Source organism: Mustela erminea, chromosome 1 (genome assembly GCF_009829155.1).
Source record: "Mustela erminea isolate mMusErm1 chromosome 1, mMusErm1.Pri, whole genome shotgun sequence".
Classification (NCBI taxonomy): Eukaryota; Metazoa; Chordata; class Mammalia; order Carnivora; family Mustelidae; genus Mustela; species Mustela erminea.
In genome coordinates this window covers 3188929-3216542 of record NC_045614.1, presented here as the reverse complement: position 1 = coordinate 3216542, position 27614 = coordinate 3188929, and the positions used below count along the sequence as shown (strand labels likewise).

At 61.6% G+C, this 27614-nt stretch overlaps 1 protein-coding gene across 5 annotated transcripts; it reads left to right on the top strand.

Moving 5' to 3' along the window:
* The first annotated feature begins 382 nt into the window (after positions 1-382).
* SEMA6B (semaphorin 6B) lies at positions 383-27614 on the top strand. 5 transcript variants are annotated; one of them, XM_032306828.1, is made up of 17 exons: positions 383-678; positions 16600-16749; positions 16875-16998; positions 18602-18662; positions 18795-18857; positions 19279-19380; positions 19767-19857; positions 20193-20312; positions 20761-20849; positions 21904-22121; positions 22954-23085; positions 23312-23461; positions 23851-24033; positions 24152-24298; positions 25003-25080; positions 25177-25235; positions 25638-27614. In XM_032306828.1, exons 2-17 carry the CDS (start codon positions 16629-16631, stop codon positions 26594-26596), a joined length of 2697 nt encoding a protein of 898 aa, XP_032162719.1. In that variant the 5' UTR covers positions 383-678; positions 16600-16628; the 3' UTR covers positions 26597-27614. The 5 variants fall into 5 exon arrangements, with proteins under 5 accessions (XP_032162719.1, XP_032162727.1, XP_032162737.1 ...); XM_032306836.1 differs by having other exon boundaries at positions 16597-16749; XM_032306846.1 differs by lacking the exon at positions 383-678 and adding an exon at positions 15118-15453.

Sequence of the window (27614 nt, the reverse complement as noted above, 5' to 3'; positions counted from 1 at the left end):
TGGATTGAATCAATGACCTCATAGATGAAAGGGGCCATGTGGACCCAGGGGTTCATGACGCCTCATCATCTCCATCACCCCTTGGGTCCACTTGGGGATGGACCCTGGGGATGCGAGTCTGGTCAGCGTGCAGGAGACCAGAAAGTCGGGGGGGCGGCCCAATTAGGCCCCCACCTAGACAAAAGCAGGGTGTCTCCTCTTGGGTCGCTCTGCCACCCCCACCTCCGCCTCCAGCGCCTCCTGCCGCCCACCCAGCTCCTCCTTCCGTTCCGCGCCGCCGTTATTCCGGGCCGGGTTTTGCGTGGCTCCGGCCCGGCTTCGGTGGGGTTGGGGGGGGGCCGGTGCCCGTGGGGGGGCGGAGGTGGCGGAGCCGCGAGTCGCAGCGGCGGCCGCGGCGGGCGGAGGAGATGCGGCCGCGGCGCGCCCCGGGTCCGGCCGCCGCGCAGCGCCCCCCCCGGAGCCGACGCCAGCGCGCCGGGGGCCGGGGCTGAGCCCCCTCCCCCAGCGAGGCGCCGCGGGCCGGGGGCGGGGAGAGCGCGCGCCCCCAGCCCCCTCCCCGCGCGGGATGCCCGGCTGAGCCGGCCCGGCCGGGACAGGTGCGCGCACGGAGCCCCCCCCCGCCCGCGCCCTCCCGCCCTCGCGCTCCCTCCCGCGCACTCGCGGCGCGGCGGCTCCGAGGTAAGCGCCCCGGGGCGTCTGCGGGAGGGGGCTGGGGGCGGCGCAGTCCCGGGGTGTCTGTCGGCACGCAGCTGGGGGGCTGAATCGTCCGCTGGGGCGGCCCGGTCGGGCGCTAGGATGGGGGCCTGAGGGCCCCGCCGCCGGGAGGGGGATGGATTTGGCCAGCGAGGGGGTTTGTGGAGCGCTGTCGCGGGAGGATCTGTCAGCGACGCAGCTGGGGAGGGGGCTGGATTTGGGGGGGGGCACTGTGTGGAACGGTGTAGTGGGGGGTCCAGGAGCAGCGCTTTGAAGGGGCTGGATTTGGGCCTGGGGCGCTGAATGAAACACCATAATGGGGGGAGTCTAATGGCACCGCAGCTGGGGGGGCCTGGATTGTTGCCTGGGGGCCTGTATGTGGAGCTATAATGGGGGTTCTGTCGGCACCGCAGCGGGTGGAGACTTTGTCCGGGGGGGCCGTGGGAGGCACAATAACGGGGCTCGCGGCTGCGCCGCTGGGGAGCTGGATTTGGGCCCAGGTGGGGGGTTCAGGGCCCGCAGGGGCCTGCTGGCCGGGGGTGGGGAGTGGTGCTGGGGGGCGGAGCCCCGAGAGCTAAGTCGAGGCGGACCCGGGACCGGTGCGGTGGTCCTGGCCCTGTGAGGCCCCTCCACCCCACTCCGCGGTCCAGCCGCCGCACCTAGGGCGCCCCTGAGCCCTCTCCTGCCGCACGCCCGGCCCAGAAAGAGTCCAGGGCCCGGGGCCGCGGGGGAGGGGCCGCAGTGAGGGGAGAGAGCGAGCCGCTCCGGATCCCCCCGTTGCAGTGGGGGCCTGGGGGTTCGGGGCCCCCCAAGAGCTGACAAAGGGACAAAGAAAGCGTCTTTCTCCGAGCGCGCCGGGAGAGGTGGGGGGCGCCCAGTGTGGCCCCCCTCCTGCGGGCGCTGATTGGTCCCTGGGGCGGGGGTCACGTGCCCCCCCTCTCCGCCCTGCTCCCCGCCTGCGGGCGCCCTCAGAGTTTAGGGCACCTCCCAGAGGGGGCGCTGCTGTAGGAACCACCCCCCAGCCCCTGCCCTGGACGGGTAGATGCTGGAGCTGGGAGTATTTGCAAGAGTCCTGGGGCTGGAGGCGGTTCCCAAACCCTCAGCCCCTGCTTGGCCCTCTCTGGCTGAGGTCTTTGGCGTCAGGGTCACCCTCCCCGCCCCTTCGTGCCCCCCCGCCCCATCGAGGTTGTCATCTTTGACCTGAAGACTGGAGAGGAACTGAGGCTTGGAGTTAGAGGAAGAGGCCTTCAAGCTTTGGGGAACTGGGTTTGGGCTTAAGGAGGAACGTGGGAGTGTGGCCAAGGGCTGGACCCACAGAAGAGACCCTCCCCACCCCCCACTACCGCATTTACAAAATTGCATTTCTTCATGTTTCTCTGGGTTCTCTCAGCTTCTCAGGGAGTCCGCTGGCTGAAGCATCCCCTCCATGGCGCCCCCCACCCAGCCTCTCTCCCACATCCTAGTAGACGCTGTGGGTTTCCTTCAGGGGTGAACTTGGGGATGTGTCTGGGCAATTGTTCTAAACCCTGTTTAGAATGAGTACAGCGTGTGGGGAGCCGCCTGGGCTCCCGGGTGGGGTAAGGGCCCTACTGGAGGGGGTCTTAAACTCTCTGGGAAGTTGGCTGGGAGGTCACTATGGCCCACAGGAGATCCCTTGAATACTGGGTAGGTGACCGCCTGGCAAAAGCTTCACTCAGGGCGCCTGGGTGGCTCAGTCGGTTAAGCACCTGCCTTCGGCTTAGGTCATGATCCTGGAGTCCAGGGATCGAGTCCAGCTTTGGGCTCCCAGCTCCATGGGGAGTCTGCTTCTCCCTCTGACCTTCTCCCCTCTCATGCTCTCTCTCTCTCTCTCTCTCAAATAAATAAATAAAATCTTTAAAAAAAAAAAAAAAAGCTTTATTCAAATGCCACATGAACTGGCCTGTTCCCAAAAGTAGATGGGGAAACTGTCTCAAGAAATAGGCAGAGGGGGCAAAGAGGGAAGCCAGGCCTCTCCTCTCCTGCGGTTGCTAGACAGGGTCAAGGGAGAAAGGACTTGCCACAGGAGCTGAAACCCAGGAGCCCCCCCAGAGGTTTCCTGAGACCCCCATGCCCTGTCCACCCTGAGCTACGTGGCAGTCGAGACCTGGAGTTTCCAGTGCCCCCAGCCCTCTCCAAAAGAAAAAGTTCAGTGTAGAGGAAAAAGCTGGGGCTAAGAGGAAGAGCACAGCTGTGTGACCTCAGACAGGTGTCTAGCCCTCTCTGGGCTGCCATCTCCCCAGGAGGTGCTCTTTGGGTTCTGGGCCTGAGTGAAGGGAGATGAGTCAAAGGGAAGGGACACAAGGATGCCCCGGACTTGCACCTCTCCGCTCTGCCTCCAGTCCCTGCCTCCCGTCTGCGGGGTCTGAGCCCCCGCGCATCCTCAGGGTCCCCTCGCCTCCTCTGCTTTGAGGTGAGACGGTGTCTCCTCCAGCGGGGGGGTATGGCTTATGTGGGAGGGGCCCCTCCTCCTGTAGGTTTGGGGTCTGCGTGTGTCCACCCGGCAAGGAAGGTGCTGGAGTCATCTGCAGGGGCTGCCCGGGGCTTGAGACAGTAGTTGCTGGGGCTGGACCTAGATAGAAATCAAACTGTCCTTGGAAAGGTGACCCTGACGTCAGCCCGCAGGACAGGTGAGCTGGGTCCCTGGAGGCTGAAGGACACGCCGGTCGCTCCCGTCTCCTGGGAAGGCGGTATCCCTAGCTGACCCTGGGGTGTGGCCTGTCCTGCCTGCCGGGCCCTTTGTCCGAAGGTGATGGGGGTCCTGGGAGGCCTCGGCCAGGGTCAGGTCAGAAAGACTGTCTGGAGGAGAGGGTGCTGGCATTGAACTTGGGGGATGGGAAGGATGATGCCAGAAGAGGGGGTCAGGGATTCAAGGTAGAGGAATGGCAAGAGGGCAGGGTGTGTGGGGGGGGCCCTGAGAGGCTGGACTATTTTAAGGGTGGGAGATAATAAGCAGTGAGGCCTGAGAACTGGATAGGGGCCAGGAATGTCAAGTTGAGCTTGGACTTTATCCCAAGGGCAGTTAGGAGCCACAGAAGGTTTTAGAGCAGGGGAGGGAATGGGTGACATTTTAGACCTTGAGCAGCCCGAAGGAAGGATAGTTACCAAGAGACAGGCCCCTGGACACCCAGTGAGCTACTTGGAGTGGTAGTGAGTTGCCTGTCCCAGGAGGCAGGCAAGTGAGGTCAATAACCATCTTTCCAGAATCCTGCAAAAATAATCCTGACGCTGGTCTAGGCCCTGGTGATCCTCTAAATTTCCAGGTACTGTGGGGTTTTTTGAACTATAAAGTTTAAGATACTGTGATTCTGAAACTCTAAGCCATTTGAGGGGCCGGGGATTCTCAGACTGATTCTTCTAAGACCCAGCAGTGACAAGGGCTGACTGTGAGTGTGGCCTCATTTAGCAGAAGTAGGGAAATTGAGGCTCCAGGCAGCCTCAGACCCAGGCCCCAGCCACCTGCCCCACGTCCTGTGGTTGAATTACCCAGGAGCGGCTGCAGACCGCCCCCCACCACCACCCCGGACATCAGGTTTGGCCCGCCAGAGCCAGGGTTCAGCGTGTGGCCTGATGGGTCTGGACCTGAGCCACGTGCTCTCATTATCACGGTCTTTCGTCACCTGGCCTTTGGGGATGTCCATGTAAAGTGGCAGGCATTGGAATGTGCCACAGACGTGACTTGGGAGGCCGGAGACCCCTCTTCCATTCCTTTGGGCAGGGATACGGTGCCCCACCAGCCCCTCACCGGCCCTTCACTGGTGGCCGCCCCAGGGCCTGCTGGGAGGGAGGCCCAGGCCAGTGAGGACTACATTTCCCAGGATGCATGCTGGCCCCGGGCTGAGCCTGCCTTGCAAGAGCGGACCTAGGGGAGAACTTCCCAACTGCTGGAGCCCAGAAGAGGAATATGGGTTCCCAGGGGGGCCCTAGGGGAGATCTGGTCCAGGGCAGCTAAGGACATCAATCACTCAACAAAAGCTCCTAGTGGCCCCCCGGAGGCCAACCCCATGCTGGGTGACACTGGGATCCCAGAGAAAAGGCTTTTGTTCCGGTCCCTAGTTGGCCCTCAGGGTGCTTCCAGGCTGGAGAAGGGGAAACACGCGGACAGTGGCCCCCTCTGCTACATGGAGTCAGAGCCCACGTGCACAGAGCAAATGGGACTGGGGAAGGTTGGTCTCTGCCCAACCATCAGAGGAGATGAACGGAGGAGGGGCATCGAAGCTGGGGCAATGATGGATGAGTAGGAGTTCGCGGTGGGGGGGGGCTACATGTTTTGATAGTTTTAGAACCTTCTTCCTTTCCCAGAGGCCAAGGAGTCAGAGGCCCTGGGCAGTTGAGACAGCCTCTCTGAACGATTGCCCTTAGAGGTTGCCCACTTGGATCAGACTTACCTGGGTTTGAGTCCCTGTTTTTGCTCATTCACTCACATAGTCGTGCCCCCCTTTGAGACTCAGTTTATCCATTTGTAAAGCACAGATGCCATTCTCTCTCCCGTAGGGCTGAATGTTTAAAGAAGAGGATACAGTTAACATGTTGGGCATAGTCCTGCTTTTTTCTTACTCTGGAAAAAGGAGTAACTTTGAGAAGCAGAAACTTTGTGGCTCCTGGACCTGATCTCCTTTGGAGCTGTGTGGTCTTTGCTCTCATTTTGTGAGACGACGGATAATTTAATAAGTGTCTCTCGACTAGGTGCCAGATGCTGGGTGCCCAGCAATAACCAAGGCAGACTGGGCCCTGCCTTTGTTGAACTCACAGCCAGGTGGGGACACAGATACCAACTAGAGAAATAAAATAACACAAGTATAATAAGGTTTCCGAGGCTGTGTAGCTGAGGAGGGTAGGGCTGTTTTAGCTGATGGTGTCAAAGAGCGTCTCTAAGGAGGTGGCGTCTGAGCTGAGACCTGGGAAATGGGATGAAGCTAGTCATGCGGGTATCTGGAGGAAGAGCATTCTAGGAAAAGGGTATGGGCAGTGCAAAGGCCCTGGGGCAGGACCCTGCCGAGTGCATTGGGTGCTTTGGAGGCCTGCATGGCTGGAGCAGAGTGAGTGAGGGAGAGAGAGGAAAGGAGGAGCCGGTCTTGCAGGGCCTTGGGGGTCTGAGAGGAAGACCTGGATTTTTGCCCCCAGTGAGGCTTGAACCCCAGAGGGCTGTGGGCCAAGGCGGCAGCACCTGACCCCGGGCTCACAGCCCTCTTCTGGCTGCTGTAGGGAGGACAGCCTGCAGGCAGAAAGGGCCAGAGCTGGGAGACCAGGGCGGAGGCCTCCGTGCGGGTCCAAATGAGCGATGATGGGGGCCGACCTAGCTGAGGCGGGAGAGGGGAAAGAAGTTGGGGATGGAGTAGATTTGGGACTTGCTTACAGAATGATGTGGAGAGAAACAGGGCTCCTTTCTCTAAGTCATAGGGAGGACTATGGTTGTGAGTGTAGTGTCCAGACCATACGGCCTGGGTTCAAGTTCCAGCTTGGTCATTTCCTAGCTGTGCAAACTTGGGCCTGTCACTCACCCACTCTGGGCCTGTTTCTTCAACCATTAAATGTTAAGAAGAATGCCTCCCAACTACCCTACTCGTCCTTTCGGTAAGGCCCACAGCACAGGGCTTGGAATGCAATAAATGCCCCCTGAGTGTTTGCTCTCATTTTCCCTTTGAAGGTCTGAGCCTCCGGCTCTGGGGAGAAATGAGGCACAGATAGGGGTAGCAAATTCCCTGAGGTCACCCAGAAAACAAGGTCCTCTGGCCCTCACTATCTTTTCTCCATTGATGCACAGTTCTCACGCCCCATCCCCCAGGGCCCACGTCACTCTGCCAGCATCTCTGCCATTCCTGAGCCCTGACTCACCAGGACTTGTGGTCCACTCTGACCCCAGGGCCATCCCCCAGGACCTATATACCGCCTTTGTCTTCTTTAAGTTCACTTGCCAGATCTTCCGTTCCCAGCAACACTTAGCACAGCCCTGCCTGCTTCCCGCCCAGCATCTCTTAGTGGTGTCCTCTTGCCGATCTGCCCTTCTGGTCCTGTCCCACTTGGGGATCCCTGTGGCTTCTCACACAGGGCCGCTGGTGGAGGGGTAGAGTGACTGGAGGAATCTGGGTGGAGGGATCAACCTGCGGGAGAGGAGGGCTCCCAGAATCCCAAGAAAGGAGGACCTGGGTCACCACCTTTTTGGACCCCAAGGGGAAGAACCATATCTCTTTGTTCTCCCTAAAGTGGAACCCACTAGAGCCAAGCCTTACTCCCCTCCGTCCCCCAAAACTGAGCCCCAAGAGCAGGGCCCAACTCCTCTGCATTCCCTTCAACTTGGGGCTGAGGACAGGGTCTGTCTGCCCCTCAGGCCTACGCAGAATTCCCCACTTGGGAATCTGGGGGTATCCACCCCGCAGCCCCAGCCCCACTCTGGATTCCCCAGGAGCCCCCAGCCCCCTTGGGCGGCCCCCTCCCAGGCCCTCTAATTACCCGCTGGGTATAAATGACACTTTAATTTTCTCAGAATGGTCGCTGCATCGTGGAGAAAGCAGCCCCCCCTTCCCCGTTCCTAATTACAAGTTGCTGCTTCCGACTTGCCTCCTGGCGGCCCAATTTCCAAACAGTGATTAAAATTAATTACCCAGGAGCCCCCCCCCAACCCCCGTCTGGGCCTGGAGCCCTGGGGGCTGCTGTGGCCCCACCTGAGGTCCTGTCTCTTCCACCTGTTCCCCACCCTGGCTGGCTCTCCCAGTGGCCTGGGGACAGGAGAGCCTCTCTCTGGCTCTCCGCTTGCTTATCCACAAACGTGCATTTCGGGCTGGGCAGCCTTGTAAACAGATGGCGCCTCGCGGGCACTTGGGGAGAGGCAGTGGAACCCAGCGGCCTGGGTTCCGACTCAGCCGCATGCTTCTGTGCTGTGTGATCTAGGGCAGGCGGCTTCACGTCTCTGGGCCTCTTTTTCCACAGCGATGCAGAGATGCTGGTGCTGGTCTCCACCTCGCTGGGTTGGGGTGGGCAGGAAATGAGTCCAGACATGCGAATCCTGGGGCCCCGCACGGGGTTTCTTGACGTCTTAGCTTAAATCCCTGCTCTGCTGGGCGGCGTGGGCCGCACAGAGGGAGGGAGGCTCGGGAACTCTTGAGCACCGTGGAGGCGCCTCCGAAAGAGACGCTCAGCGCGAACTGAGGGTTTGCAGAACGCCCAGCTCTGGCAGCCGACCCTCTTGCCATCCTGGAGCACAGTAGGTCCCCGGAATGTCTGGACCAAACACATCCTTGCGCTCTTTTGCAAGTAGGGGCTGTTCGGGTCCAGGGGGACACTCTCGGACTGGGATTCTTGGAGCATCTACTGTGCACCCTGGAGGTACCTTTGTGGCCCCGATGGGCATAGGGGGAGCTGCTGCACCCCACCACCCCACCCCAGGCTGGCCAGGGATGAGTTAACCGGCGTCCGGCAGCCTTTGCAGGGAGAGGGGGCCTCTCTCCCCAGCCCCTCCACGGCCCGGCCCGGGCCACAGGGACTCCCTCTGGCTGCTCTGCCAAGTTCCTAGACAGCCCCGAAGCCCAACGGGGCGGCCACAGGGGGCGACTGAGGCAGCTGGAGGAGGCAGCTGTAAGCAGAGCTGGTAACTAGACCTGGAAGGCACAGGGGCCCGGCTGCCGGGCTGGGTTACTCGATCCCCCCGGGGACACCGGGCCCCGGAGCTGGAATCCTGGGGCCGGCAGGCGGACAGCAGCTCCTTCTATGGAACTGGAAACGCACATCCTGCCCCCTCCAGGCTGCAGCAGATGGAGAAACAGGGGCTCCGAGCCTGACCCAGAGTCACTGAGTCCCCTGTGGTGTCCCAGAGGGACCCAGAGAGGGCAAGCTGCCGGCCCAAGGCCACCCAGTGAGGCCATCACATGTCAAGCAAACCCCTGCCTACCTGGTCCTGGTGTGGTGCCTTAATTTACAGAGGAGAAAATGGAGGTGCCGTGTCTGGTCTGGAGAGAGGGCGCTAATCCCGGGGGCCCCCTCTCAAAATAGGGCCTGCACCTCCCTCTACCCACTGGGACCTTCCTGCTGCTCCTGGAACAGTTCCAGCCCCCAGGCCATTATCCCCGCCCCCTTCCCCACACCTTCAACGCTGTTCCCCCCCTCAAGCCCCAGGCCGCAGCTGGACTGTCCCACCGCAAGGGGTCCCCCAACCCCGGACCTGAGCAGCCCCTTTGCCAACCCCTGCCATTCTTACCGTCCTTTGGTAACATGTGTACCCCCCTGTCTCCCCTGTGGAGTGGGGACCCTGCAAGGACAGGGCTTTGCCACTGTCTTGGTCACTGCTGTGTCCCTGTGCCTGGAACAGTGCATCCAGCAGGCACACAATAATTGCTCATCTAAGGAGTGAATGCGTAGCTCCCCTGTAGGGTAGAGGGAGCCCAAGCTGGACCCAGAGGCTCCCAGGTTGGTGGGGGTGGTGGCTGGGGGAGCCCTGGGACAATGATGTTCAGCCAGGGCAGTCAAGGAGGACTTCTTGGAGTAGGGGACATCCACACATGGAGCTGATATAGACGGCGAGCAGGAGTTGGCTGGGGGGCTTCAAGGAGCAAAAGCAAGGTGACTATGTCTGGGTGATTGGAGGGGGGTTCTGGGGAGCAGCTGGGCCTTGAGAAAGCTGAAGCTGTCCCCCTGGCAGAGGGGACAGTCTGAGCAAAGACCTGACTGGTAAATTCAGGGCATGCCTGGCAGGAGATGAGGGTAAGTGAAGGTTAAGGCCATTCCCAGGGTGGGAGGGAATCCTTAAATGTCAGCGCACAGAAATGGGCTCTTTCTTCTGTGGGGTACTAGGGAGCGATCACAGGCCTTTGACCATGGTGTGGGCTGAGCTTGTGAAGATTTGCTTGGGGGGAGGGGGATCAGATGGGAGGGTGGCATTTCCCTTCAAGCCCAAATTCTCAAAAGTCTGAGCAGGAAATGCCCAGGCCCGCGGAGGGACCAAAACTGCAGCCCCCAGGCTTTTAGCTTCTGGGAGCCTCTGGAAGCAAGAGGAATTTAAGGTTGATCGAAAGTAGAACTTCCTTGCTGAGGCAGAGAGGGTGGGCGAATCCTCCCTAGCTGCAGGCTTATTTCTGGAGCTGGGCTGTCACCAGCGGCAGCCACCGGCCACGTGTGACGGTCGCACCATGTGTGGCTGGCCTGAGTCGACCTGTACTCTAAATGCAAAACCTATACCAGATTCCGAAGATTAAATGCGGAAAACGGCACGTCGAGATGTCTCGTTAATCATTTTAACATTGGTTACTGGGGGAAATAACAGTATTTTGGATCTATTGGGTTAAATAAAGCACATTATTAGAATGAATTTCCCCTTCTGAGTGTGGCCGCCCGGAAATGGAAGGGGACACGTGTGGGCGCGGGTTTCCGTGGGCCGGCGCTGGTCCACACCATGTCCTCTCATTGCACGGTCGGCTGGGATGGGTCCTAACCTGCTGCTTACAGGTGGGACAGCCAAGGCCCTCACGGGGAGGGGACCGTCAGAGGGCAGAGCCGGGATTTGAACCTGGGCGGGCACTGCTGGAGACCCCGCCGTTTGCGGGGAGCTAACAGTGTTGTCCGCCCAGCCCGCGTTCTGGGTCTCCATTTCCCTAACCCACCAACAAGATCAGACCCGGGGGTTGGCCAGCCTGGGGCCCACCGTGGGTTGATTGAGGTCCTCGGAAACCGTGTGATGGCCGGAAAGCCATCAGGGGGTGGGGGTGGCAGGCAGCGGCTTCACGGGGGGATGGGTGTGTGAACTCTGACACACGGGCGTGTGCACACTGGCGTAGGCGGCCCGCCGCGGCTGGGGCACACGCATGCATGGTGGTTGCAACTATGGGTACGTGTGACTGCGCAGAGGCTGTTACGCGCGGTGGACGTCGGGGCCTGTGGACTCGCGCGGGGGGACCCACACAGCATGGACGCGGGCCAAGGGGAACCAGGGAGGAGAGCAGATCCCGACTCCGCTCCTGTTGCCGGCGCTTGGTTCATTCACTTACAACAAGCCGTCATGGAGCACCAGGGCTGCACCAAGACGCCTCGCAGACCTGGGCCTCACAGGCCGCTGCCACAGGGCTCGCCCTCCGTGGGGGGCGGCGGATGGGCTCTGAACAGGCTGATTTGTGGGCGATAGTTTTATTTGGGGGTACCCATGCACAAAGTTTATTGTGCACGCCGATCCCTGGGAGATCTTACTTACCGGCAGCCTCTGGTTTGGCCGGTCTGGGGCGGGGCTTGGGGCTCTGCATTTCTTTTTTTTTATTTCTTTTTTAAGATTTTATTTATGCATTTGAGAGAGTGAGAGAGCACAGAGCAGGGGGAGAGTCAGAGGGAGAGGAAGAAGCAGACCCCCCACCTAGCTGGCTGGACGTGGGGCTGGATCCCAGGACCTAGAGACCATGACCTGAGCCAAGGCCTCTGTTCTACCGTCTGAGCACACACACCCCCGGCCTCCCCCCGGGGCGCCCCACAGGGTCTGCATTTCTAAGGGTTGCAAGTGAGGCGGATGCTTCTGGTCTGAGAAGCACATTCAGAGGAGCAAAGGATCTAATTTGGACCCTTTGAGAGTGTGAGACTGGGTGGGGAGGGGCCTAGGGGTGCGTGGCGTACAGGGGGTCGGGCTGGAGGGGCTGTCACTGAGGCCGTGGCGGCAGCGGGGGCTGGAGGAAGAAGGTCAGATGGGGTTTTCCTTCCCTGGGGCCCCGGGGCTGGACCGCACCTGCCCTGTTGGAGGGCGCCCGTGTGGCTGGAGCAGAGTGGGCGAGGGGACGATGGGGAGGAGGGGAGGGTGGGGCGGGGGCTGGCGACGGGTCGTGCAGGGTCTTGTGGGGCAGCAGGGAGGAAGATTTCCCCCAGGGAGGTGGGAGCCCTGGAGGGCTGTGGGCAGAGGAGAGCCCACCGGACGCAACTGCTCACGGGCGCCCTCTGCTGGCCACTATGGGGAAGACAGACGGTGGCATTGGCGGCGGGGATGAAGGCAGGAGCCTGGGACCAGGGCGGAGGGGACTGTGCGGGTCCGCGCGGGAGACGATGGGGGCTGATCAGGAAGGGACTGGACAGGAGTGAGAATTCTGGGTGAACTTAAAGTCAGAGCCCACGGGACTTGCTGGCGTTGGGCGCGAGGGCGAGGGAATGAGGCTGGGGGGAGCTGGGGAGGACTCCCAGGTAGGACCTGAGCCATCGGCTGAGGCAGGGGTGACCGGGGTGACCGATGAGGCACTGCTGGGGGTGGGAGCCTCAGCTGCGAGTCAGGCCTGACTTGCCTGGTCCAGAAGTTCGCACCCATCCGGTGAAAACCCCGACAAGATTTACGTTTTGTCTGTTGTTTGGAACTTACCAGCTGGTCCTAAAATGTTCGCTGAAGACCCCGGCCGAACGGTAGCCCAGCACCCTCACTTGGCGAAGTGCCGGGTGGGAGAAGTCTTCCAAAAGGAAGCTGGAACATATGTCAAGGCTACAGTAGCTAAGGGGCAGAGAAGCCGGTCCGGTCCGGGGGCTCCCTGAGGACCCGAGGAGGTCAAGTAGGGCGGCTTTGAGGGTTTTCTGCCTCTGCCTCAGTCTTCTCATCCGTACAAGGGGACCATGCGCTGCGAGTTGGAGTGATGGTCGGAGTTCCTGTGGAGAGGTCCTGCCGCAGCCTGAGGTTCCTGAATGGGGGCTGGCGCTCTGTGGCCTTATGACCGTCCCCGCTGTGGGTCCCCAGGGCCGCAGGCAGGAGGCACGTCCCTTCCACGGGCAGGCAAACATGTGGGTGAAGGAATGCCCCCCCACTCCGCAGGGTGCACAGGCTGGCCACGTGCTGGTGCTGGCCCTGCTGGGGGCTCTCGGGGGCCAGGTGCTTGGGCAGGTGGTGGGGCTTCATCTGGGTGGGTGGGCGCTGGGTGGCGGCTGGCAGAGGCACGCTGAGTCTCATGAAGAGAAACAGATGGTCTTGAGGGGGTTGGGGGAGGGGCCGAGGCCTACTAAAGGTCAGGGGGTAAACCGAGGCCAGGTACAGTGAGTTGGCCCCAACGTGGCCCGGACTCCCCAGGAAGAGCACATGGGGTTCCGTTCTGCAGCAGGTTTCAGCTCAGCTCCCCTCATCCATGATGTCGATGTCTGAGCCTCCGTTTCCCCATCTGTAGAAGGGACAAATAAACAGCACCCACCTCTTGGGCGTGTGGTATGGGTTAAATGAGTTAATTTAAGTTTTTACTGTGCCTGGCATATAGTAAGTGCTTGATGTTTGGTACCTTTATTATTTATTGAGCTCCTACTGTATGTAGGACCCTGTGCTGGGTATTGGGGACACAGTGGTGGCCAGGACCCTGTCCTGCCCACTCAGGAGGCTTACAGTCCAGTGGGTAGACAGACAGCCAGGCAGTTAGTAGGTAGGATGATCAGGGCACTAATGGAGGACACACAGGCACCTGGGAGCCTTGAGGAAGCCCAGCTGGGCTGATCTAGGAAGGCTTCTTGGAGGAGGTGTCCAAGAAGAATGAGTTTACCAGGTTCCTGGGAGCAGGAGGAAGGTGGGCCAGGCAGGGGGAACAGCATGTGCAGATGTCCAGAGGTGGTGATAGAATGAGGGGAGAAGCTGGGGCTTCATTTTGAGGACAGTGGGAAGCCATGGAAGGGTTCAGAGCGGAGCTGGAGCTGGTTTTGCCCCCCAGGGGACACGGAATAAATGTCTGCGGACATCTGTGGTTATCACACTGAGATTCTCCTGGCATCAAATGAGGGGGGCAGGGATTGTTGCTCAACACCCCACAGTACCCAGGACGGCCCCCCAGGAAATAGTCGCCCTGAATGCCAACAGTGTCAAGGGGAAGAGACCCTGGTTTAGAGCAGGGTGAGATTTGAGTTCTAGAAAGACTCCTTTGCTCCTTTGAGGAGGACACTGAGGGGCAGGACTGAAGGCCAGGAGACCAGGTGGGAGCTGGGCTACAGGGCATCGAGGGGACAGGGAGGTCAACACCCCATAATTTGGTTAGGGGACACCGGGGCTGTGCTTCAGTGAAGGAACAGATAGGAGAAACATGTCCTGGCAAGAACAGCCCAGTGTAGGTCATCCCCGGGGTCCTTGGATGGATCTGTGGGGCAGGTGGACAGAGGGCCCAAATGAGCCCCTTCCCAGCCTGCAGCTGCTGCATCACAAAGTTAAGAAAAACAGGAGAAAAAAGTTAGCTGTGAGGTTGCATCCTGACCTGGGGCCTCAGTCTGCCCGTCCTTGAACTTTGGTATTAAGTTACTATTAGCCTGTCGGGGTTGAGGGTCGAGGGCAGGGGCTGGGTGATTATTGATCTTGTTGTGGTCATTAGGGTGTTGAGGTCGTTAGGGTACCCAATGCCTAGGAGCAAACTCCTGGAGCCCTGGGTTCGACCCAGCTGCCGCATTCTCTCCGGCGGGACCGCAGCCCCCAAATCAGACCCTCAGTTTTCACATCTGTAAAATGGGCTGTTACACCACTCCTAGAGCTAGAGCCAGTGGGGGACTCTACAAAGTAATTCCGGGAAACCAAGCAGCCCCCACTTCTGGAACTTACCATGGTAACGGCAGCCACAGGGAGCATAATAATCAGCACTCACGGAGCACCTGTACTGGGCCAGGTTCTGTGCTAATCACCCGCCCCAGACTGTGAAATCGGGACTGCTCCCATACCCATTTTACAGATGAGGAAACTGAGGCCCAGAGGCAGAACCTGTCCAGGGTCACACAGCATGTAAATGCCGGATCTGGGATTGGAACTCGTGCAGCCCTGTGTGGCCAGTGAATGGAAGTTTTGGAAGGTTCTTACGTTAAATATTAATACGATCCAGGCTTAGAAAGGAAGTGACCCCGATACCTGCTATGACACGGAGGGACCCCGAGGACACTGGGCTCAGGGAGAGGAGTCAGACCCAGAAGGACCCGTCCCGCAGGAGGGCCCCAGAGGAGTCCCGTCTGCACAGACAGAGGGGAGAGGGTGGGAGCTGGGGCTGGGGCAGGGGATGGGGAGTCTGTGCTTCCTGGGGACAGAGTCTCAGTTTGGGGAGATGGAAAGTTCTGGAGGCAGTGGGGAATGTTTGCATGACGGTATGAGTGTGCTCAGCTGAGCTGTGCACTTAAAAATGGTTAAGATGGTAAATTTATGGTATATATATTTAACACAATATAAAAAGAAAATGTTTATTAAAAAAAAAAAGGGCAGAGCACCTGAGAGGCTGTGATGACCCAGGCAGGTGTTGTGAGGGAGGAGGCTGGGGGGGGGGGGCAGCGCTTGGGGGTGGAGTTGGCCCCAGTGGGCTGGAGGCCTCACCGGGCGTGGGGGAGGGGTGCAGAGGCCTTGACTGCTATGCAGTGACTGGGACCCAGACGGGGGTCACTGGGAGCCATGGGAGGCTGCGGAGCAGGGGAGGAGCCAGGGAAGGAAGCTTTTAAGGAAGTAGAGGCCTGTCCCATGGACACGTGGGATCCGGGCATCGGCTGAGTCACAAATCCTGGAAGTTCAGGGTCATAAAAAGGAAGTTCTGCTAGTCCACGCAAGGCCTTCCTGTTTTTTGGCCCTGAATCCTCAGAGGCAGGCTCCCCAGGGCCAAAGTTCCCACATCACCTTCACCTCCCGGGGTTCGGAATCTTGGAGCTCTGAGGCCAAGACAGGGCATAACGATGTCCCTGCTGCTCAGACGGGGAAACTGAGGCACAGGGCTTGCCTGAGGCTCCCTGGAAGGACGAGGCTGCAGGTTTCTCACTCAGGACCTCCAGACTGCACCCCCGCTGGTAGGGGTGTGGAGGGCTGGGTTCCAGAGGGTGAGTTCTGCTCACACTTCCACCAACCGATCGTCACCCGGAGGGAGTCTCCACGCTGCACAGCCGGGCCGGTTCTTCAAATACCTTGAACAGGAGCGGAAAGCATGCTCGCTTGAGAGGTAGTGAGGTGCCTGTCACAGAGGTATTCCAGCAGAGGTCAGAAAGGCTGGACTTGGTAAGGAAGTTAGACTCACCGAGGCCCCTCTGAGGTCCCCGGCCAGTTGGAACATTTTATGATTCGAAACTATGGCAATTCCCAGATTGTGGTTTATAAAATTCTGAGAGACTGAAAATTTTTTTGAGCCTTTCATTTTAAGATTGTTGTGGTTTTTTAAAAAGATTTCATGTATTTATTAATTTATTTGATAGAGCAAGCAAGGGGTGGCGGGGAGGAGCAGAGGGAGGGGGACTCGCGAACTCCAGCGCTGAGCAGGGGAGCCCCTGCCAGGCTAGAACTCACCATCCTGGTATCACGACCTGAGCAGAAATCAAGAGTCAGTCGCTTAATCGACCGAGTCACCCAGACGCCCCAGGATTGTTGTGATTTAATTGTAAGAATTCTTGAATATCTGTTTTGAGATTGAATTATTTAAGTACGTGTGGTTAAGTGCTGTGTCTCTCATTATCGTGATTTTTTTAAAAATTATTTAATATCATTTCATTTCAAAGTCATTTAAATATTGTACTTATTAGCTTTTGGTTAGAAACCGTTTCTGGAGCTCTCACAGCGATGTGGTCAGAAAGTCTTTTTTTTTTTTTTTTTTTAAGATTTTACTTATTTATTTGACAGAGAGAGACAGCGAGAGAGGGAGCACAAGCAGGGGGAGTGGGAGAGGGAGAAGCAGGCTTCCCGCAGCGCAGGGAGCTGGATGCGGGGCTCTATCCCAAGACCCTGGAATCAGGATCTGAGCCGAAGGCAGACGCCCAACGACTGAGCCACCCAGGCGCCCCTAGAAAGTCCTTCTGATGATTAAACAAGGGCTGGCGTTACTATTACTGCCGTGGCTGGCGTTAGGTCTTATTATTACCCCGCTGGGGAGTGTTTTGGCGCTGGAAGGTCCCGACCACGGCGGCTCGCGTGCGCCATCTCGCGGCGGGGGGCGGGAGTGCAGGCCGCGCCGCTCACCGCCCGACCTTCGCCAGCAGGTCTCATTTCTCGTTGCCCCGACCTCGCCATGCGGACCCCGCGAGCGCCCCCTCCTCGCCCGGCCCCACTGCTCCTACTGCTGCTACTGGGGGGAGCCAACGGCCTCTTCCCCGAGGAGCCGCCGCCACTTAGCGTGGCCCCCAGAGACTGTAAGTGGGGGTCCCGGGGGAGCCGGAGTCCTGAGGGAGGGTCTCACTTCTCAGCTGGGTCTGCTGCCACTTCCCCCAGGGGCTCACCAGACCAGGCTCACAGCCATCCTTCACCCCTCCCCCAGACCTGAACCACTACCCCGTGTTCGTGGGCAGCGGGCCGGGACGCCTGACCCCCGCAGAGGGTCCTGACGACCTCCACATCCAGCGAGTCCTGCGCGTTAACAGGACCCTGTTCATCGGGGACAGGTATGAGGAATCGTCCGGCAGAGTGTGCAGGGGGAGGTGTGGGGGGCCGGCGGCAGCATTTTGGGGAGGTTTGCGCGTCGGGTCGTATTGTTTGGCTGGAGTTCAGATCGGCACCTTTGGGGTGGGACTTTATAGCGGATGCTGACCAAACTCCACCTGTTACAGCCCGGAGACCGCTATGGTGTGTCCAGAGGTGGAGACAGTTCCTTGGTCAGGATTCCCTGGGTCTCTACAGAGGGTGCTGATGTGGGGCTCCAGGGCTTCTCCAAGAAGGTGACATTTCAGTTGAGACCTGAATGATGAGGAGGCAGCCACGGGGACATCTCAGGGAGAGGGAGAAATGGGGGCAGAGAACACAATCTGTGCAAAGGTCCTGGGGCAGGATCTGGCCTGGCATGTTGGGAGAACATTGACGAGGCCCAATTGGCTAGGGCAGAGTGGGTGAGGGGGAGATGGGGAGGAGGGAGAGATGGGGAGGTGGGGAGGGCGGGGAGGGGACCGGGCAGGTTGTGCAGGGTCTTATGGGCCTCAGGGAGGGCTTTTACCCCAGTGAGGGGGGAGCCGTGGAAGGCTGTGGGCAGAGGAGGGGGTCCTGACTCAGGTGCTCATGGGTACCTCCTGATGGCTGCTGTGGGAAGGACAGACCGAGGGATGGGGGGGGGGGGGACACCCAGGTGATGGTGACTGCCCTGGTTCCAGTCAGATGAGGGTGGTGCCCAGGGAGTGTATGAGAAGTTGGTAAATTCTTGGTAGACATTAAAGGCAGAACTGACAGTACTGGCTGACTTGTGGGAGGCGAGGAGAAGCGGCAAGTTGAGAGTGTCTCCCAAGTTGTGACCTTCACCCCTGGAAGGACAGGGCAGCCTTAGCAGAGATGATCGACAAGGCAGGAGCGGGTGTGGGGGACAGCTGGGTGCAGCGTGGCTGAGCTGAGTGTGAGACGCTTGGGAGCCCCCTGCAAAGAGACTTCCAAGATCAGCTGGACCCCCGAGTCTGGAGCTCAGGGGAGGGCCGGGCTGGAGACAGAACTGTGGGTGTCGTCCTGCCATGGATGCGGGGGTAGGGGCGGGAGAGTGGACGAGGCTGCACAGGAAGGGAGCGGGTGGGGAGCTGCGTCTCTGAGGAGCTCCTAGGAGAAGAAGGGGGGCTGGGCCAGGGAGGCAGTGCGTGAGGGGCAGGAGGACGTCGAAATGACTGCTGGACTTCACCTTGACCAAGGCAGTTTCTGGGGCAGGGGGAGGGTGGAGGGAAGAGCCTGGAGGAGGCTGAGAGGTGGTGGGAGGGGCACCCGGTGGCTGATGAAGGGCATCGGACAGTCCATCATGTTGGCAGTAGGACCCCAAGGCCACGGGGCGTGTCAGCGTGATGGGGCGTGTCAAGGAGTGTGGGTTGTGCTAGGACCTGTGGGTCCTTTTAGGGCCTGAGGAGGCGCGTGATGGCACCCACAAGCACGCGCGGGCGTGATCAGCGTCAGAGTCGCCTGTGACTGAGGCTCTGGCACACCCCTGCGTGTTACGTGTGGGACACACCTGCCGCCAGGAGAATGCAGAGTGGGGGCGGGGGCTGGAGGCGCCCATCCTCACTAGCGGCTCCTCTGCCCCAGGGACAACCTGTACCGGGTGGAGCTGGAGCCCCCCACGGCCACGGAGCTGCGGTACCAGCGGGTGAGGAGAGCGCCCGGGTGGGAGGGGTGGGGGCGGCACTCGAGGCTCCTGGCAAGGGGCCCCGACCCGGTGCCGGGGAGCAAGAACTGGGCGGCAGGGATCCCGCTCGCCTCACCACTCCCTCTGCTCTAGAAACTGACCTGGCGCTCCAACCCCAGTGACATCAACGTGTGTCGGATGAAAGGCAAGCAGGAGGTGAGTGGCCCTGGCCACGCCCCCGGCCACGCCCCCGGCCACGCCCCAGCCCGGCTCGCGGATGCGCAGTGGTCCTTGTCATCATCCCAGGCCAGATCCCTCGCGTTGCCATGGCTATGCCCGGAGCCTGGCCACGCCCCCAAGCGGTCCTCATGCATGGCCACGCCCACAGCCTTGCTCTGGCCGGAACTCCATCCCTCAGTGGCCGCCGACGCAAAGTATTTGGGCGCCTTGGCGGGTCCCTCAGTCACTTGGAAGATCCAGTCCCATTTCAGCCCCTGATGTGCTTCCGGTCCTCGCCACGCCCATATCCCCGGCCCCGCCCCGCAGGCTCCCCTCAGCCCTCTTCGCCGGGCACGCCCACACCCGGGGCCACGCCCACCATGGCTTCTGTCTTCCCCATCCCCCCAACCAACCCCAGGGCGAGTGTCGAAATTTTGTAAAGGTGCTGCTTCTTCGGGACGAATCCACGCTCTTTGTGTGCGGTTCCAATGCCTTCAACCCCGTCTGTGCCAACTACAGTGTGAGTCCCCGCCCTTCCGAGCCCTGGTGCCCCAGGTCCAACCTCCCGGTCTTGGCTCACCTGCCCTGCGCTGGCCCAGCCCTTTCCCCAGACCGCGTCACCTCCTACGGGAAGCCTTGCTGGATATGCCCTCCTCGGCCCCTCACAGGGAGCTGGAGAGGAGGCTTCCAAAAGAGATCCGGGAAGCCATAGCTACTTAAGCTACAAGCCAGTTATAGGATTAACCGAACTTGATTCTTAGACCTGTTCACAGAGTAGTAAACTAAGCCCTAGATTACATGGCTGACCAAGTCACAGCATCCAAGTGGAAGCAGGACTCCTCACGGGTTGGGGGTGCTGCCGGGGTGGCCAGGAGCTCTATCACTCAGGCCCCATGCCCCCCACAGATGGACACACTGCAGCCCCTCGGGGACAACATCAGCGGCATGGCCCGTTGCCCTTACGACCCCAAACATGCCAACGTTGCCCTCTTCTCTGGTGAGTGCCCCCAGCTCTGACAATTTGATAGGGCCCCAGCTCTGACAATTTGATAGGGCCCCAGCCCTGACCAGTGTCCCACTCTTGGAATTGGGTTCTGATGAAGGTGACTCTGTGAAACAGAATCTTGGCCACCGTCAGCACTCAGCCAAGGTCAGGGCTCAGCAGGGGGAGCTGGAGATGAGCCTGGGCTCGGGCTTAGGTGGGATCAGGGCTCAGCCAAGGGACAGGAGCTTCCTTGAGCTCTGGGCTCAATCTTCGAAGATCAAGTCTGGACCCACCCTGCCCCTGGTGTCTAACTTCTCACCTGCTTCCCCTAACTCACGGCCATCCAGAGGGAATGCTCTTCACCGCCACAGTTACCGACTTCTTAGCCATCGATGCTGTCATCTACCGCAGCCTGGGGGACCGGCCCACTCTGCGAACCGTGAAACATGACTCCAAGTGGTTCAAAGGTGGGGCAGGCGTTCATCAAATCCCCCCACCAGAATAAAAGTCCCAGAGGAGACAGGGAGGGGACCCCCATCTCATCTTGGGCACCTACTGACCTCTTTGAAGATAAAGCTAGAGGAAAGCTTTCAGTTGGATCTAAAGTAAAACTTGCTGGAAATGGGTGGTTTGGAAGCCGAAATGGAACTACTAGCGGGCACTTAGCTCTTCAACACATGAGGGAGGAAGGTGACCAAAATAGTAGATGTTGCTGTTTGTGGAGGGTAGACACAGTGATTTTAGGATTCTGACACCCAACACCCCCACCCCAATCCTTGAGTATTTTATTTTGTCTGGGTAATCGACAAATATCCCCCCTTCACTGTAAAAGCCTTCACCCGAGCTGATGTGTTCACAGCCCCAGAAACTGTTTCTCATGTCAGGGGCTGGGTTCTGACCCCTCCTCTCCTACAGAGCCCTACTTTGTCCACGCGGTGGAGTGGGCCAGCCACATCTACTTCTTCTTCCGGGAGATCGCAATGGAGTTTAACTACCTGGAGAAGGTGAGCGCGTCTCTCTCCCACCCCCAAGAGGCACCGGTGTAGGGGGCATGCAGCTGAGAGGCTCTGGTGGTGGGAGGCTCTGGGGAGCAGAGGCGGAGCCATGAATCCCCACCTGGGGCAAGAGGTTCCACCCTCCCCCTCTGGTCCTCAAGACCCTCCACGCCAGCCAGGACCAGGCCACCAAGGGTGGAAGACATTTTACGGAGCGGCCTTGTTACACACGGCCCTGGGTGAGGCTCACGGGTTTGAAGGCAGGTAACGCCTCTGGGTTCCAGTCCTGGTGGTGCTGTTCGCCTGTCCACCATCCACGTCTCAACCACTTACCTGTCCTTCTCCCGCTGTCCGTCCATCGGCCTGGGAACCCTCCTTCTCAGACACCTTCTACTCACCCCCCTGTGTGTTCCTGAGCCCCGCCAAGTTCCATCCACTCAGGTGTCATTCTGCCCACCCATCTACTCGGCCGTCATCCATCCGTCCGTCCGCCCGTCCGTCCATCCATACACACATCATCTCCTACATTATTTTTCTCACTGTCCATCATTACCGCCTTCAAATTCGTCCATCCATCCATCCACCCGTCCGCTAGTCCATCCATCCGTCCATCCCGCCACCGTCCACCTACCCATCTAGCCTACCCCTCACGCCGTGCAGGCAGCTGGGCAGTTAAATGCAAATACTTCCATTTGCTCCCAGTGGGACGCTGGGCCAGTCGCTTCTCTTTCTCTGGTCCTCAGTTTCCCCATCTATACAATGGGGATATCAGCCTTCTCCTTTGTAGAGTTGGGGAGGGATGTAGGAGATGATGAAGATTATGTCCCTGGTGCACAGTGAGCAGTCCGTAAACACGGGAGATGCGTATGGGGACAGCCACGCGCGCCATGGCCGTCTCTGACGTCCCCATGTCTCCGCTGGGGAGTGCGGTGCTCAGAGGAGTATGGTGACGGTCTGGGGTCACGCTGCGAGTCGACAGACTTCTCCATCCTGGACTGGGTGATGGCCAGCGCGGCCTGCGGACACAGGGCTCACGCCCCCATTTTGCCTGCTGTCACACCAGGTGGTGGTGTCCCGCGTGGCCCGGGTGTGCAAGAATGACCTGGGAGGCTCCCCTCGGGTGCTGGAGAAGCAGTGGACATCCTTCCTGAAGGCGCGGCTCAACTGCTCTGTGCCCGGGGACTCCCACTTCTACTTCAACGTGCTGCAGGCCGTCACCGGTGTCGTCAGCCTGGGGGGCCGGCCCGTGGTCCTCGCTGTTTTCTCTACCCCCAGCAACAGGTCAGAGGACCCCGAGGGGAGCAGACTGGGGCACTGTGGAGACAGGAGCGGAGACTCCCGCATTCGTCATACATTCCCTGGGTCCTGGGCTGGGCCAGATTGGGACTCCCGAGCAGCGTCAGCCCCAGGCTGGGGTGGGACAGAGCCAGCTACTGACCCTCCATGGCCCCTTGGTCAGAAGAGTCCAGATGGGGGATGTCCTCATCCTCTGCCTTTAGAGGAGGGGGTCAGGGAGGGCTTCCTGGAGGAGGGAGTATTCGAACGAGCCACCAACGGTGTGAGATGGCAGGAGAGGGAAACACATTCCAAGTTGTAGGAGTAGCATGTGCAAAGGTCCTGAGGCTGCAGTGAGTTTGGTGTGTTTAAACCATAGGATGGAGGCCCCATGGCTGGAGAGGAGGGGGGACGGGGGAGCATAGGGGATATGAGGGCAGAGAGGTGGCGAGCCACCGAGAGGAGCCTGGACTGTATCCTGAGAGCTCTAGGGAGCCATGGAAGAGTGAGGAGCAGAAGAGAGACAAGGTCAGACATGCATTTTTGAAAAGCCCCCTGGGCATGGGTTGCGAGGGGGCAAGAGTGACCTCTGGGAGACTGGACGTCCAGGCAAGTGGTGATGGGCGGCCATGGAGGGACACGGGTGGCTGTGGAAAGGCCAGGCTGTGGTCCAGTCTGAGCCCTGTTGAGGAAACAGTGACTGTATTGGTGGGGGAGGCGTCTCTGGCCCTGGGGATGGAACATCTGACAGCTTCACGGGGACAAAGGCTCTTGGGCACACTTGTCCAAGGCAGCGCCCTCCACCAGCCTCACCGCCATCTCTCACCTAACTCCCCAGCATCCCCGGCTCAGCTGTCTGCGCCTTTGACATGACTCAGGTGGCCGCTGTGTTTGAAGGCCGCTTCCGTGAGCAGAAGTCCCCCGAGTCCATCTGGACACCCGTGCCGGAGGATCAGGTGCCACGGCCCCGGTGAGAGCCCCCTTGATCCTGAGCCAGGTGCCCGGGTGGGGTCCTGACCCTAGAGTGAAGGGCTGGGACTTCCAGGTGGTTCTATGTGGCTGAGTTCGGCTGTACCCATTCTCCAGATGCAGAAAACTGAGGCCCTTTGGGCAGGGCAGCCAGTCCCCCCAGCAAGTCAGAGCCCCTGTGTAGGGATGGGCGAGTCCGCCCTGATCTCCACTTCCTCCCCACCTAGACCCGGGTGCTGTGCGGCCCCCGGCATGCAGTACAACGCCTCCAGCGCCTTCCCCGATGAGATCCTCAACTTCGTCAAGACCCATCCCCTGATGGACGAAGCGGTGCCCTCCCTGGGCCACGCGCCCTGGATCGTGCGGACTCTGATGCGGTCAGTCCCCAGGCGTGGCTGGGGTTCCGGTGGGGGGCGGTGGGCAGTGAGTGGTGACGAGAGCCCAGGCTGGGGTGACAGGTACAGAGGAAGAATGGGGCCACCTGTGGGCACGAGGGCAAGGGGGACAGCGATCCTGCTGCAGCCAGGCCCTCCAGACAGCGAACTAGGCAGGGACCCGGGACGGCGTGCGAGGGACGGGGGGGCGGGGGCGGGAGGTGAAGGGGAAGACGGGCACAGGCTGGGGCCCAGCTTGGGGGTCTGTCCCTCTGTGATGGGCACCCCTGTTCCCACACCCACCTTGCCTGGCATGGGTGGTGTCTCTCCAAGTGCCCAGGGCACCTCAGGGACTCTGGGACCAGCCTCACCCCTGCCCACCCTGGCCCCAGGCACCAGCTGACGCGAGTGGCTGTGGACGTGGGTGCTGGCCCCTGGGGCAACCACACCGTTGTCTTCCTGGGCTCCGAGGTGGGCACCGTCCTCAAGTTCCTCATCTGGCCCAACGCCAGCACCTCGGGCACCACTGGGCCCAGTGTCTTCCTGGAGGAGTTTGAGACCTACCGGCCAGACAGGTGCCGGGGGCAGAGGTCGGGAGGTGGGCCCGGCGGGCAGAGGTCGGGAGGTGGGCCCGGCGGGCAGAGGTCGGGAGGTGGGCCCGGCGGGCGGTCTCACCAGTCTGCTCACCTGCAGGTGCGGACGGTCGGGCGACGGCGAGGCAGGGCGGCGACTGTTGAGCCTGGAGCTGGACACAGCATCGGGTGGCCTGCTGGCGGCCTTCCCCCGCTGTGTGGTCCGTGTCCCCGTGGCCCGCTGCCAGCAGTACTCAGGTTGCATGAAGTGAGTGCCCCTGGGGCAGGCTGCGGAGGTGAGGGGGAGGCGAGGGGAGATGAGCACAGGAGGCCCTGAGAGCCAAGGTCAAGTCCAGGGCCCAGCAGCCTCCTGACTCACTGAACAGTGAGCGGAGCCGATGAGCCAGGCCGATGAGCCAGGCCAAGGGCACAGCCCGAGCAAAGGCCCCGCAAGGAGGCCCGATTGGCTGGAGCAGAGTGAGTGAGGGGGAGGGGGCGACAGGGAGGGGAGTGGGACAGTCGTGCAGGGGCAGGGTCCCGTGGGGCAGGGCAGAGACTTGGGCTTTCAGAGGTGGGAGCCCTGGAGGGCTGTGAGCAGAGGAAGGTATGAGATCTGACTGGCATCTTTAAGAGCAGCAGAAGCAGGCGCTGGGGGCCAGGGAGACCACCGTCTCCCTGTCATTAAAAAGGGGGGCACGGTCAGATGTAAAGTTCTGGTGGGCTCCTGGGCTCAGCGTGCGCCCTCACCATGGAGAAATCCTTCCCTGAGCCCGCCCTTGTGGCAGTAACCACGCCTGGGCTCCCATCGCGGGGCTGCCCCTTGGGCAATCGTGAGCTGTCCCGAGCCTTATCTACAAGGTGGGGAAGAAGCGGCCTCTAGCGCAGATTTGTCACGTGGGCTCCTGGAAGTGACAGCGCTGCCCGGTGAGGGGCTGTGGTTGACGGGCCCGCTGGGTCACTTGTCTACTCTAGGAACTGTATTGGCAGTCAGGACCCCTACTGCGGCTGGGCCCCTGATGGCTCCTGTGTCTTCCTCAGCCCCGGCACCAGGTACTGGGGGGAGAGGGCGTAGGGGAGGGTGACCCACCCGCCCGCTGATCAGGCTGGGAGAGAGGTTTCTGCTGACCACCTTTCTTACCCCGCCAGAGGCACCTTTGAGCAGGACGTGTCGGGGGCTAGCACCTCAGGCTTAGGGGACTGCACAGGTATGTGGAGGCGGGGAGGGGAGGGAGCTGGGGACTCCCAGGGTTCTCCTAGTGCCCTTTGCAGCCCAGGCCCAGATAGGGGGGCTGGGGGTGGTGGCCGGGGTCAGGGCCCTGGAAGGGCAGTGGTCCCACTTCCAGGAGGGGTGGCAGGGGAGGGACAGGCCACCGAGCTGACGGACAGCCTGGGGAGGGACGCACAGACCCCAGGAGACAGGGAGACCCCAAGAGACAGGCAGACGGGCTCTGAAAGAGACACAGAGACCCCAAAAAGCCAACGGACAGATGGACAGACCCCCCTGGAGAGGCCAGCCCCGACAGCCAGAGCGGGGAGGGGCCCAGGCTATGGGAGGCGGGCACCCGGCCGGTCCCCGAGGCCCCTCTCACGCGGGCGCTCCCGGCCAGGACTCCTGCGGGCCAGCCTGGCAGAGGAGCGCGCCGGGCTGGTGTCGGTGAACCTGCTGGTGACGTCGTCGGTGGCGGCCTTCGTGGTGGGCGCCGTGGTGTCCGGCTTCAGCGTGGGCTGGTACGTGGGCCTCCGCGAGCGGCGCGAGCTGGCGCGCCGCAAGGACAAGGAAGCCATCCTGGCGCACGGCGGCGGCGAGGCGGTGCTGAGCGTCAGCCGGCTGGGCGAGCGCCGGGCGGCGGGCCCCGGGGGCCGGGGCGGCGGCGTCGGCGGCGTGGTCGTCGGCGGCGTCGGCGGCGCCGGGGGGCCCCCCGAGGCCCTGCTGGCCCCTCTGATGCAGAACGGCTGGGCCAAGGCCACGCTGCTGCAGGGCGGCCCCCACGACCTGGACTCGGGGCTGCTGCCCACGCCCGAGCAGACGCCGCTGCCGCAGAAGCGCCTGCCCGCGCCGCACCCGCACGCCCTGGGCGCGCGCGCCTGGGAGCACGGCCACCCCCTGCTCCCGGCCTCCGCCTCCTCGTCCCTGCTGCTGCTGGCGCCCGCCCGCGCCCCCGAGCCGCCGCCCGCGGCCCCCGCGCCCGGCGAGCCGGCCCCCGACGCGCGCCTCTACGCCCGGCCCGGCCGCGCGTCGCACGGCGACTTCCCGCTCACCCCGCACGCCAGCCCGGACCGCCGGCGCGTCGTGTCGGCGCCCACGGGCCCCTCGGACCCAGTCCCCGCCGCCGCCGCCGCCGACGGCCTCCCGCGGCCCTGGAGCCCGCCGCCCACGGGCAGCCTGCGGAGGCCCGGCCCGCACGGCCCGCCGGCCGCAGCCCTGCGCCGCACGCACACGTTCAACAGCGGCGAGGCCCGGCCCGGCGGCGACCGCCACCGCGGCCGCCACGTGCGGCCCGGCACGGACTTGGCCCACCTCCTCGCCTACGGGGGCACGGACAGGACTGCGCCCCCCGTGCCCTAGGCCGGGGCCCGACGCCTCGGCGGTGCCAGCCACGGGAACCAGGAGCGAGAGAGCCGGCCCAGCTCCAGTGGGTGCTCAAGACCCCCGCCCCCGCCCGCGTGGGGGGGGCCCCTCGGCCACACGGAAGCACAACGAGCTCGGCCCCCGCCCCGCCCCCGCCCCCGCCCCCGCCCCGCCCGGGGCCGCGGGACACTGAGGCGGTTTGGGGGTGGGGGAGGGCGGGAGGAATGTGCTATGGATTTGAGGTTGACCTTCTGCGCGTGGATTTGGGTTTGTTTTCCAATTGGCGTTTCTTTTGCAGATTTCTATCCAATTGCACAACTCCGTTCTCGGGGTGTCAGCCGGGGTGGGGTGGGGGGGCGCGGCTTGGAGGCGGTGGAACGGGGGAGGGGCCGCATCTGCAGACCCCACCTCCCCGCCCCGCCCCTTTCCAGGCCCCTCCTCAACCCAGGCTCCTGGCGTGTGTGGGTGTGTGTGTGTGTGTGTGCATGCCGTGTTCGTGTGCAAGGGGCCAGGAAGGGGAGGGAGGTGCGTGTGTGTGCCCACGAGGGCTGCTGCCGGCGTGTGTGTGTGTGTGTGTGTCGCGGTGGGCCACGCGTGCAGTGTACCTGTCTGTGTGCGAGGTGGTGGCCCCAGCGGCCTGGGCGTTGGCTGACCCGGCGCCGGGGCTTCCAAAAGGCCCGGGGGCCTCCAAGGTGCCGGTTAGGAATTTGAGGGGGAGACAAGATGGGGTTCCGGGCAGGGGGGCCGGGAGGGCCTGCCCAGAAGTCATACTGGCAGCAGCTGTCTAAAAGGGCTTGGTGGTCTGGGGGGGGGCGGGGAAGGCGGGCGGGCCCCACTGTAAATACGGCCCCAGGGTGGTCAGAGGGTCCCATGCCACCCGTCCCCTTGTGACCTCTCCCTTGACCTCCAGCTGACCATGCATGCCAGTTGAGTGGCCAGCTGAGTCCTGGACCCTCTCTGGAGTTTGCCTCCCCCAACCCCCTCCCCATCAATAAAACTGTTTACAACCACCGGC